This window comes from Tiliqua scincoides, chromosome 2, assembly GCF_035046505.1.
Source record: "Tiliqua scincoides isolate rTilSci1 chromosome 2, rTilSci1.hap2, whole genome shotgun sequence".
Lineage (NCBI taxonomy): Eukaryota > Metazoa > Chordata > Lepidosauria > Squamata > Scincidae > Tiliqua > Tiliqua scincoides.
This window is the reverse complement of record NC_089822.1, coordinates 166,354,570-166,367,493: the sequence shown is the minus strand read 5'-3', so window position 1 is coordinate 166,367,493 and position 12,924 is coordinate 166,354,570. Positions and strand designations below refer to the sequence as shown.

Genomic DNA, 12,924 nt, shown 5'->3' with positions numbered 1-12,924 from the left:
CCTTTTCAGCAACGCTGCTCCTGCTAAGACTCTGGGAGGGAGGGACAGAAAGAGGCCTCAGTAGGAAAGGAATGCTATCACAGAAGCAGCAGACTAAGAGGGATGAGAGATGGAGATGCTGCCAAGGAGCTGGGACAGCCTGATTATCACATGGGCCACCCTTTCAGCAGTGCCGCTTCTGCTGAAGCGTCACTTCACAGAGCAAATGAGCTATGAAGTGATGACTCAGCAGCAGTGCAGCTGAAAGGAGCCCACATGAGGATTAGGCTCTCCCAGCAATAATTAGGCTCTCTCACATCTTGAAAATATGATGAAGATGTGCGTATTTTCTCTTTTGTCTTTTGCAACTAAAGATGTGAGAACAATGTGCTTATTTCTGGTCATCATCTCCTTATTTATATCATTTCCTGCTTAATCACTTCCAGCCCTCAGCAGGCACCATGAATGCTGTTTGGCCCACTGTATGAAATGAGCTTGTCACCCCTGATCTAGCTGGCTTCAAAGTGTTGCACAAAAAAGAAAAAAACTGCACTTCTTGCTTATCACTATAGTTTAAAATAAAAATCAGTATTTCCAATGTGCTGTTCTGTTAAGATTATCATCAGGGAGAGTAAAGGAGACAGAACACTAACATATTATTAACAAGTGAAGAGAAGTTTAAAAACTGCTTACCATCTCTGAAAGACTGCATGGGTTCATCTCCCCATGAAGGAGGGAACGGAGAGAAAGGTGACCGTGAAATGCTGCATTCAGACATGGAGGTTGTGCTGTTGCAGGACCCAAATCCAAACACCTCTCTCTCTTTATTTGGAGATGAAGGATCAGTTCCTAGTGCAGATTGAAGCATAGGGTGTTCTGACGAATTGGCAAGTAGCTCCTTCAAGATGTTAATTGGTGAGATGGTAAGCTCCCAGTTGGTGATCCCAAAATCCCTCAGGTGGGCTCTGGCATGGCTAGACAACCCTGCACGTGTATCAAAACCAGCTCTGCAGAATTCACATCTCATTAAACTGAAAGTACTTGGATCAAAGTTTGCAACTGTGAAAGAGAAAAATGATAATCAGTGTCACACAAAGTCAGGAAGAACAGGCAATAAATATTTCCCAACATCCCCAACTCATAAAGCCTGTACTCTGTGCTCATAGAACATAAGAGTAAAAAAATATCACAGGTAGACCTTGCATGGATGCTGTAACATCTACTGTGAAGAATATAGCAGAACATACATACCCATCTTCAAGGGAATGAAAAAATATTAGGAAAAAATGAAAAAAAATTATAAATTGAATACATACTACCTTTTTTCTTCTTCTTTTGGAAGGAAAATTTTTGCTCAATAGCTTTCACTTCTTCTGCAGAGATGAAGTGACGGACATTGTAGCTCACACCCACCCTGTTCAGGTGGCCCCTCACATGATTGGCTAGGCCAATCCCATTGTGGAACCTGTCAGGACAGTATGGGCATTTCCTCTCCTCATTCTTCAGCACTGATGAATCTGCATCCAGAAGATCATCAAGTTCTAGAGATGCTTCTAGAGAGGAATCTAATAGGAAGACACCTAAAGGAAGGGGCTCATCCATTCCAAATTCTCGGGAAGGTGACACTTTTTTCTTGAGGATCTTCATCTTGGGTTGCTTCATCTTTCTGAGATAAAGGGTCATGTCCTCAAGAAGAACAATGGGAACCATCTGACGTAGCTGATGCTGCTGCCCTGCTGATGCTATTGAATAATCTGTTGCTTTCAAAGTGCCCCTGAAAGTCCTTTTGAGGTCCAAGGCAGACTGAGGGATAGCAAAGGGCCTGAAGTATCTATTCTCTGCTAATTCTATGTCTGTCACTAAGGGAAATTCTTCTTCCATACTCCCGGTATCATTTAAAGGTAACCATTTGTGCTGGAGGTCCTCCAACCCACCTGGATGACTTTTGGCATTATCCCTCTCCGTCTCAAGGGGTCGTGCTGTGCTTATCTTCCTCATTTGTTTCAGGGCATACGGAGAATAGGTTTTTGCTGAGGTAAGGGTTGACATTCCCAAGATCTTATGCGAAGAGCTATAAGGAGCACGTTTCCTAGCTCGAAACCCAGGCATTGGGATGTCTTTTTTATTAGTGCCATTGCTTTTATTAAGTCTCTGGTGGCCCACTGTAAAGCCATGGTGTGATTCATAGTGGCGCATGGTTTCACAGTGGGATTGGGGAAAGGGTTTGTCTGTTTTCCCCACATAATCAGTGTCTGAAAATCGGCCTGACCTGCCAGGGCTATAGGCATCCCTACTAGTTCCAGGCTGGTTCATATCTGCATCAAAAGTTTCTGTGTTCCAAGACAAATGGGAATGAGCATACTTCATATGTTCCTTTAAAATATTTTCATTTGGGGCAGGAAAACTGCAAAGCACACAAGTGCTAAGACCTTTGTTGCTACTGTGTGCATGTACCGCTTGAGGTGCATGCTCATTTGGCTTGAAGTGCCTATATATGTTGTGCATGGAACCGTCCTGTGGTTCACCACCACCAGAACTGCTAAACAAGTTCACATTCTTTAAACTTTTATCTTTCTTCTCCTTCACATGCATCTTTGCATGCTGGACAAATACTTTAGAGGAGTTGGTTCCAAATACACATTTTGGGCACTGTAGTCGGGCATCACGACCTTCATCCGGGAATTCATTAAGCTTCTGAATTTCCTCAATGATTTTTTCTCTTGACTCCTGATGGAGTCTCCTGTGCTGCTCTAGAGAATCAGTGTCCCCAAAAGCCCATCCACATTCATTACAGGTGAACTGACACTGACCTCCGATGCCCTCTCTGCCCTGATCCAGCCCTAGTCCCCTGTCATGCTGAAGCATGTGATCCATCAGATGTTTCTTCTTCTTAAAATAGATGCTGCATTCAATGCACGTATATACAGCAGGGTCCTCTTCCTGGGCTGGATCACCTTTTCCCTGCTCCTCCAGTAAGTCATTGCACATATATGGCCTTGTCTCATCATAGGTGCTACAGGAAGGAGTTTCTGGAGCAGCATGTTCTACAGCATCTCCAGCATTAATAGCCCAAGCCTGCTTGCGTACAGCAAGGTCCGGAGCTGTCTGGAGCCCTGACTTCTGTGATGCCCACTCAGCAGAGTTAACGGAACTTACTTCACCTATATCAGAGTCCATTGTCTGTCCCTTCTTGGGAGACAGAGCACTCTCAACAGTCTTTGCTTTATTTAAGTGAGGATTTAGCATTTTTCTAAATACTGGCAGAGCCAACAAAGATGCATCCCGTGCAGACTTTCCCCTAACACACAGGTTTGTTGCTACATCTGCTGACTTGTTTATGTTTCTGTAGGGACCTCTAAGTCCCTCATTGTGCTCAGAGAGCCAGTCAAACCTCTGAAAGCCTCTCTTTTCCAAGTCTTGACTCCTGTCTAAGTGCTCTTTGCTGAAGACTTCTAGCTGCTTTGGTTCATTGCTATGGTATCTTTCTTCCCCAATAACAGTCTGTGCTCCAGCACGTGGCGGAGAAGTTTCCACTGCTGCCTTGCTAGAGTCTAACTGCTCAAGTTCCCCTTCCACCTCATCAGTTTTCATCTGAACAGTTTTTAAAACATTAGACTCCAATGCAGAAGTGGGTTCTTTTGGATAGGATGGATTTTTCCATGCTGCTTCCTTACAGCTTGCTGAATCTTTCAAACTAGGAAGCCTTTCTAAAGTGCTTTCTTCTTTGGAGACACCACCCATCGTCTCCCTCACAGAGCAATCCCACAAGACAGCCATGCTTCTTTGATCTGCTGATCCCTTAGAATCTGCTTTGTAACACCCTTTCTTGAATTTTGAACCATCTTCTGACTTGGTACTGAAAGAGAACAGTGAATGAAAATAAGGTTAAAGGCATATGTTGAATGATTGCTCAAAACACAAGACATACTTATTTTCAAATCCTGAAGTATGTCCCAGTTCAGTCAGAACACGAAACCATGTTACAAGCATATGCTGTCCCTATTCCTCCTCCTGCAATCAGAAGTTCCTGTTTGTGGTTATTATAACCCCTAGTTTTCCTTTTCATCCCAATATGGGAAACAAACCATATATAATGGTTATATAATATATAATATTAACAAACCTAGATAGTTAATAAGATAGGATATCTTGGTAGTTAATAAGATGGGATTGGTTTGGTATCTGAGTGGGTTATTCTTTGCTGTGTACAAACAAACATACACCTGGAGTTTTTGAATTTCCTGTTCAAATGGATTTCAGGGTTGAAAAAGCTGGCTCAGTGTCACTTCTTTGGGTTTACTGGTCAAGGGGAAGGTGAAGATGCTCAGACAAAGGACAGCAATGAGGACAATAGAAGGATGATGGCTACTGCCTCAGCAGTATATGGAAGATGCTGAGGCACTGCTAAAGTCTCTGAGATGCTAGACCTGGGACATAGGAGTAACTCTGAACTGCCTGAATTATAAACATTCTGAGACTTCCACAATGCAAGTATATCATATCAGCTTATCAGATAGCTGATATGCCAATACCACCAGATAGAAAAGTGAAAAATGCTCAAGCAGATGATCAGGGTCTGCATTTCTTTGCCAAGTCCATATGACATTGAGAACTGATGAACTCTAATGAAAGCACTATGCTACCTGAAGGCCTAATGTAGAGACCAAACTCATGCCACAGTCCTTAAACACTTGGCAAGTTTCATTGATTTTCACACAGCTAGCTTTTGGATAAATGTGCCTACAATCAGTGATTGTTGTGGAAATAAATGATACCAATTGATCCAATGACTTCTGACAAACGTGTCTGACTTGTGACCCACTTCAAAAGGGGGCCTACAGAAGTCTTCTAGGAAGGATTACATGGGTGAGGGCATACATGTTATACTGAATGGTATTAAACTAAGCCTGATGTTCCAGTACAAATGAAAGAACTTGGGAACTGGCCCATAGAGATTAAACAGCAATAAAAAAAACCCAAGCATCATAATTCTTCCTCTAGAAATTTCAACACTTACCATGCTTCCTTCCTGTGAGTTGTAATGGAGACAACACCACAAGGGGAAGGATTGGGCTCATCTGCAAGAGAGAAGAAATAACATACCTGACTGTCCAGAATATTAAGGTTACCAGTGTAATTTTATAGTAACAAAGCTTTCTGAGCAGATAAACCCAACCAGCATGTGTGCCTTCCTGGGGATGGTTTTGGATTATCATGGGATTTCTAACCCTCACTGTTTAATCCTAAGGACCAACGATTTGATATATAATCATTCCTGCAGTTAAGCAGTTTACTTTTTTTTAACCGATAGATTTGAAATTAAGCATGTCCAAGAATCTTTCCTATAAGGCAACAAACAATTATTCAACCATCCTAGGCCTTATCAAAGCTACTCCATTAAAATACAAAAAACTTGTTTTCTTTGTAAAGTAAAAGACAACATTTCAAGTGGCAATAATTAGAGTGATTTGCCTACACTCTCAGAGAAAGAGCAATATATTAAGGTTGCAATTCTAAACATATTTACCTTGGAGTGAGACCCATTCAAATCAATGGGACTTACTTCCAAGTATACATGCATAGAATTGCATTGTATCCAATTTATATCAAAGATTCATACATACATACATACATACATACATACATACATACATACATACATACATACATACAACTAGTTTATATAACTCTATATACTTTTCATGCACTTTGATACATATTCTGGATGGATCTCTTTCCCTAAATGTAATAAATTCTGATATAGGAATTTTGGGGAGGTGGAGTCAGAATGCACATAGCCTTGCTTATTGCAAATAGAGAAAAACTTTGCTATAGTGTAAATTATGTCCACAAATCTTGACATGCTGGATTTTCCAATGAATGCCACAAATTATGTCCAGTCACTGGCACTTCAAGTGTCATATGGAATGCAGACTTGATGCCTCACAATCATCTATTAGCACAAGTTGCAACCACCAACTTTTGGCTATTACTCTGTCTGAATCCACTCACAACTCTAGAGACTGGCTCTGTGCTTTACATTGAAGATCCCAACCTGGCATGCATATTCCATATCTATATATTCTCAAAAGGTAGACAATTCAATTTCGCGCTGCAACCAACATGCTTCTATAAAAAAGATGTAACCAAAAACTCCCAATCAGGGCCTTCATATCAATCAAACATTGGAAAGAGAAAGGAATACAGTTTATGAACATTTCATATATTGTGGAACATAAGAACAGCCCCACTGGATCAGGCCATAGGCCCATCTAGTCCAACTTCCTGTATCTCACAGCAGCCCACCAAATGCCCCAGGGAGCACACCAGATAACAAGAGACCTGCATCCTGGTGCCCTCCCTTGCATCTGACATAGCCCATTTCTAAAATCAGGAGGTTGCACATACACATCATGGCTTGTAACCCATAATGGATTTTTCCTCTAGAAACTTGTCCAATCCCCTTTTAAAGTGGAGAACACTTCCCTTGAATAATTAAGGAAACAGGACTAGTGCAGGACTAGGGAGCACAAAAAACTACATACCAACTCAGCATAGGAGTTACTGAGCAACATCTGCAATTCTGAGAACACAGGCAGAAGGAAAGTGCAGTAGCAGCTTGCTGGCACACACTGCAACAGATGAAAGGTCTTTTAATACGAAATTCTGAAAGGAACTACAGTGACAGCGGCTGCTACGCCAGCCTAGAATGTCGCAAACATGCCATAAAGCACGTTTGCAACTACTCAAGAGCCGGCAGCACTGGCGGAAATGCCTGTGCTGCATCCCAACCAATGACTGACAGCAGAGGCAAGTACTTCACCAAGTGGCTGAGGGGGAGGGTGGCAGGAGGGTAAAACAGGGTGTTTCTGGGTGGAAGAGGGAGAACTGGAGCAGGGCAGGCCCATGGGGGCTGCTCGGATTTGCAACAGCAATTTAGCAGGCGCAGAACCAAGTAGTTCCATTGAGCAGGCTGGGGTAAGGGGACAAATATCCCTTTACCCTGAAGAGACCTCCAATCTGCTCCTTACCTGCACTAGATAAAATATATACTATGCAGCCTAGCTGCACCAGGCTATGCAGCCTAGGCTGTGAGAGGGGGAAATGACAAGATACCAGAGTTGTCAGGGGCAACCAAGTACTACTAGAGAACAGAGACCTCTGGGAGAATCAAGTTTCTAGGAGGCCTGAATGAATCTTTGGTGATCTGTCACTTCAGAGTGTTTGGCTTTCCTGCTATCTCAGGCCTAGTTGAAGATAGCTTGAATCTGTACAATCCATTTACATGATTGCTGTCTTTGCATATTCTTATACATTACAGCCTTCATTGATTGCAATGTACTGTACTACAGAATGTTCAGTGTTATGTTAAGCACCAAATACTTTTGCAGTTCAGTTAAGTTAAAATGAAAGGAGGGGTGAGCAGATTTTATGGTGGCTGGTAGGCAAGATTTACATTCAGTGGAATTTTCATTCACACAATGAAAGAAATGTTGCCTATATCATCTCAGGGTAAAGACAGGTGGTCCTAAAGCCTTTCTACCTCCCCCACAGTTTCAACCATTTCATAGCCCCTCCAGTTGCTATTTAAAACAAAAGTTATATATTCTGCCTAACATGTACCATAGTTTTACCTAACATGTACCATAGCTATGCTGCCGTTGAGAAGCAAAAATCCTCATTAGAAATGTTGTCTTTGCCTCAACACATCAATGATTCACTACACCATGTCACAAAAAGAGAATGAAATACACCAGTTTCAAACCAAAACATGAATTCTAAATTTCTACTGAAAAGATTATAAAAATCCAGGTCAAAAACAACATCTCGGAATTTTTAGAAAATAACCTATCTGAAAGTTCTCTACATTGTAAAACATTTGGAAAATAGCAAAAGTGAAACTGATCTTTTAATGACATATTGCAGGGTCCTGTTTCTTCTGGAATAAAGATAACAATTTTCAAATTTGGGAAGGAAAGAAGTTCGAGAATTATCTTTATCAAAGGAATAGACAAAAAGAAAAATTTTAGAATATTAAGAGTATGGACATTCAAGGGAAATCTTCACAAGCAAGGGAAAAACACAGTATGGACAGAGGAAGATAATAGCAGAAGTGGATCTTAGAAATTCTTTTGTTCACGGGAGCTCCAATATGCTCTATTTTCAGAAACCTTCTCCTTCAGAGGAAAAACAGAGCAATATATCTTCCTTCTGATTAGTATGAAACTGTACTCTGTATTGCAAGACCTCATTTTTTAGAAACAGCAAAAGAGGCAGGAATTTAATGTTTTGATCTTAGCAGGCTAAACATTTTACCTTCAAAGCTGCCCTGGGTCCCTTTAGGGAGAAGGGCGGGATATAAATAAAGTTTATTATTATTTATTTATTATTAAAGGTAATACCATTAAATGTCGATTCTGAATATTAAGAATGAGGCACATGGATTGTCAGAAAGGTTCAATAAATCCAGGTTCTCCTTGCAAACACAGCTGTACATTCAAACATGTCATTGTACTCAACTAGCAAAAAGATCCTCATCATCTAAACAAGAGAACCAAGAGCATCATTCAAAGAAATCACAATGACAATTTAAAAAAATGATACAGAACTATTGTTGGCAACCTTCAGTCTCGAAAGACTATGGTATCGTGCTCTGAAAGGGGGTTCTGGAACAGCGTCTAGTGTGGCTGAAAAGGCCAATTTGAGAGTGACAATCCCTTCCACACTGGGAGCAAGTGCAGTCTGTCCCTGGTCTGTCTCCCTGGCTATGGGCCTTCCTTCTTTGCCTCTTTGCCTCAGACTGTTGGCCAAGTGTCTCTTCAAACTGGGAAAGGCCATGCTGCACAGCCTGCCTCCAAGCAGGCCGCTCAGAGGCCAGGGTTTCCCACTTGTTGAGGTCCACTCCTAAGGCCTTCAGATCCCTCTTGCAGATGTCCTTGTATCGCAGCTGTGGTCTACCTGTAGGGCGCTTTCCTTTCACGAGTTCTCCATAGAGGAGATCCTTTGGGATCCAGCCATCATCCATTCTCACGACATGACCGAGCCAACACAGGCGTCTCTGTTTCAGCAGTGCATACATGCTAGGGATTCCAGCACGTTCCAGGACTGTGTTGTTAGGAACTTTGTCCTGCCAGGTGATGCCGAGAATGCGTCGGAGGCAGCGCATGTGGAAAGCGTTCAGTTTCCTCTCCTGTTGTGAGCGAAGAGTCCATGACTCGCTGCAGTACAGAAGTGTACTCAGGATGCAAGCTCTGTAGTCCTGGATCTTGGTATGTTCCGTCAGCTTCTTGTTGGACCAGACTCTCTTTGTGAGTCTGGAAAACGTGGTAGATGCTTTACCGATGCGTTTGTTTAGCTCGGTATCAAGAGAAAGAGCGTCAGAGATCGTTGAGCCAAGGTACACAAAGTCATGGACAACCTCCAGTTCATGCAAAGAGATTGTAATGCAGGGAGGTGAGTCCACATCCTGAACCATGACCTGTGTTTTCTTAAGGCTGATCGTCAGTCCAAAATCTTGGCAGGCCTTGCTAAAACGATCCATGAGCTGCTGGAGATCTTTGGCAGAGTGGGTAGTGACAGCTGCATCGTCGGCAAGACGATGGAAGGTGTGAGGAAGTCACGCAGACATTTCAGCTGGACTTTGGACTTTGCTCTCAGTCTGGAGAGGTTGAAGAGCTTTCCGTCTGATCTGGTCCAGAGATAGATGCCTTCTGTTGCAGTTTCAAAGGCATGCTTCAGCAGGACAGCGAAGAAAATCCCAAACAAGGTTGGTGCAAGAACACAGCCCTGCTTCACGCCGCTTTGGATGTCAAAGGGGTCTGATCTGGAGCCATCGAAGACAACAGTGCCCTTCATGTCCTTGTGGAAGGATCTGATGATGCTGAAGAACCTGGGTGGACATCCAATCTTGGGGAGAATCTTGAAGAGGCCATCCCTGCTGACCAGGTCAAAGGCCTTTGTGAGATCTATGAAGGCTATAAAGAGTGGCTGTCGTCGTTCCCTGCATTTCTCCTGCATTTGTCTAAGGAAGAATACCTATAGAAGCTCCCCTAAATTAACAACATTCAACTCAAGAACTTTCAAGATACAGATGTCCATAGATGGCATTACTGCCCATTCCCAAACATTCCTATTCCTATTCCAGTCAGCCCCAGCAGACCTGTTAATCTGCTTTTCAAGATAAGACCACATAATATAAAGCAGTGGTCTTCAATCTTTTTCGTGTCATGACCCCAATATATAAATTGACTGTGGATCCCACTATCAATTCCAGGCCCCCTCCCATGGCCATGAAGCCTGGCACCAGTGAAAGCTATTTTAGCACAATTGCAAAGGACCTGAGCAGAACCAGGACACAATCTCATGGTACCTGAAAGGGTACACTAGATGCCTTCCCCTTAACTGATGGTACTCTAGTCTAGTGGTCTTGCCATGACCCCACAACTGAGGCTTTGAGACCCCATTAGTCGCAACCCCAAGGTTGAAGAATACAGATATAGAGTACCATAGGTACACTATAAATACTTTTTTTTACAATATGTTTGACTTAAGAAACAAAACAGACTCCCAGAATCTAACTTGTTCTGTACATCATATCCATTATCAGTCATACCATCCTCAGTGTAGTAGTAGTAGTAGTAGTAGTAACTTTATTGTCCTTTTGCTACAGCACAATGAAATTTATGCACCTTTGAGATACAAGCATAAACATATACTACAATTCCAGCAATCACACTCTACACACTCACCCACACATTCTATACAACATGCATCATAATATAAAAACAGTATAACTGACCAAAAAGCTGTATGTTTCACAGCTTGCCACCCACATAGTGTATGTTTCAATATTTGTGAATTTCATTATGCAACCAGGAATAATCAAGATCCTACAAATCTGGTAATTCAAGAATGACTTCAGAAGGTTCAGTGTTATCATCAGAATCTCATTTCTCAAGTCAGTAATTGCTTTGGCTCAATTTTATTCCTGCCTCAGTTGTGCATTTTTATGGGTTTCAAATGCACATCGATATCACTGGGCTATATTTCTCAAGCCTGTCCATTTTCTTACAATATATTTATACCCTGTATGGTGTATAGTATATGGTGTATAGTATACACCATAACTATGGTACATGTTTACGTCTCTTCCGTCCTATATATTGGCTTAAGGCTCCCATCAGATTTTTCACGGAGGACTATATAATCAAACAAGTTTGTTTTCCACAAGCTGTGTATGCAACTCCAGTGTACAAAACCACCCTACAGTCTTCTTTAGAGCTATCCTTTGTCAGCGTCAGGGCAAGAGTCTCCATCTGCTTTACATTTGTTGTCCAGTCAATCTTTTATTTCCCTTTATTTTAAAACATGCATGTGTACACATGTATGTGGTGCTGGGTGTTTGCTAGGAGAGCCCTTCTGCTCCAAAATTCAAATGGAAATCTAGTAACTATGGAAAACACATCAGATTTTCCTTCACAAATTACTGTTTCACACATATTCACAAATGCTATCCTAAAACCACTTAATGTTATTTTTTAAAAAGTATAAAAGGTGCAATCCTAACACACTTACTAAGAACCAAGTAGGAATTACTTCCAAGTAAACATGCACTGAATTGCACTGTAGAACTGGTAGATGCTCAAAGGAGTTGGCAAACAACCCAACTATGTTACCATTTGTCTTCCATAAGATGGCAAAGGAGCGACTAGATTCAGACCAGGACTTTGGGAATCAACTCACAGTACAAGTCTAAGCATGTGGACTCAGAAATAAACCAATTCAGTTCAATGGGACTTACTCTCAGATAAGTGTGTATAGGCTTGCAACCACAGAGATCCAAGTTAGAAGTGAGGGTGGTAGTCTTGCGTGCTTAAACATGGAAAAACTCCACCACTGAAATAGAGGGACCAAAACTAAAAATGGTGTCCTTGGTGAAACTTGAAGAGCCCTCTCCACACACAGCTTATCTTCCAATAGCCATCCCCCCCCCAAAAAAAATTTTTCTTTCAAGCACTGCATCATCAAAAGTTACTGTGGTTAAGAGAAAAGCACAGGGTGAGAGACTGCAGGATGGGAAATTACAGAGGGAAAGGCTTAGCCTCCCTTGTCCACTCACCCTTTTTTGATTTAAAAATCTGATCTTCCATCCTCCTCCTCCTGTCCATTTAAGGGCGCAATCCTAACCAACTTTCCAGCACTGACCTAGCTGCAATGCAACCTCAAGGTAAGGTAACAAACATGTCCTTACCTTGAGGAGACCGCCTTGACTGCCTCCCCACTGCAGAATGCAATGCATGCCACATTGGCACAGCTATGTCCATGCTGTTGGTTAGGATTGCACCCTAAGGCTATTAACTTTTAAGCATATGGAACTGCAACTGTCACATCTAGTTTGGCCTAATCCACTATCTGCTAGGCATATAGCAGTGTGATCCTCTTGAAGGGAATTTGCTGCACCATTTTATACACTATAAGCAACAACAAGATGCCTCTATAGTTACTGCATTTGATATACAAGAAAGATATTCTAAAGATTCTGCCCAATCATTTGCTCTTTCTTTCCAGCTTTCATCAACCCTGTAGGAATTCTTTTTGTAATGTTTTCCCTCCAAATTCAAGTGCACCTGTCAGTGTACCATCCAGTCCAACAGATTTAATTTTGCATTTCTTCAATTTAAAGCAACAATATTGTACAATATGAGAAGAATTCATATTAAACTGCAAGTCAAATGGATTTTACAATAAAACAGTGTCAGATCAAAATGGTGCTAACATAAAAAAACAAAAAAGAAAAATATTGCATTTATATCACCAGAAGCAGCACACATATTTTATGGGTAAGCTAGGAAGGTAAGATGTAAGACAGCAGCAGAAGTGAAGTCACAAAATTGGGATATACTTTAATAAAACAACCAGCTGTTACATGAAAGTCCCCTTTTTCCT

At 41.7% G+C, this 12,924-nt stretch overlaps 1 protein-coding gene across 10 annotated transcripts in view; it reads right to left on the bottom strand.

The window, feature by feature from the left end:
• WIZ (WIZ zinc finger) overlaps positions 1 to 12,924 on the bottom strand; it is a 61,057-nt gene that overhangs the window by 21,736 nt on the left and 26,397 nt on the right. For 7 of the 10 annotated variants that reach the window (XM_066614605.1, XM_066614604.1, XM_066614610.1 and 4 more), the window contains 3 exons: positions 4,997 to 5,057; positions 1,296 to 3,835; positions 673 to 1,038 (listed from right to left, as the gene is read on the bottom strand). In XM_066614605.1, the coding sequence (XP_066470702.1) occupies positions 673 to 1,038; positions 1,296 to 3,835; positions 4,997 to 5,057 (2,967 nt within the window). The remainder of the gene's footprint in view (positions 1 to 672; positions 1,039 to 1,295; positions 3,836 to 4,996; positions 5,058 to 12,924) is intronic. The other 3 variants (XM_066614609.1, XM_066614615.1, XM_066614612.1) reach the window with 2 other exon arrangements.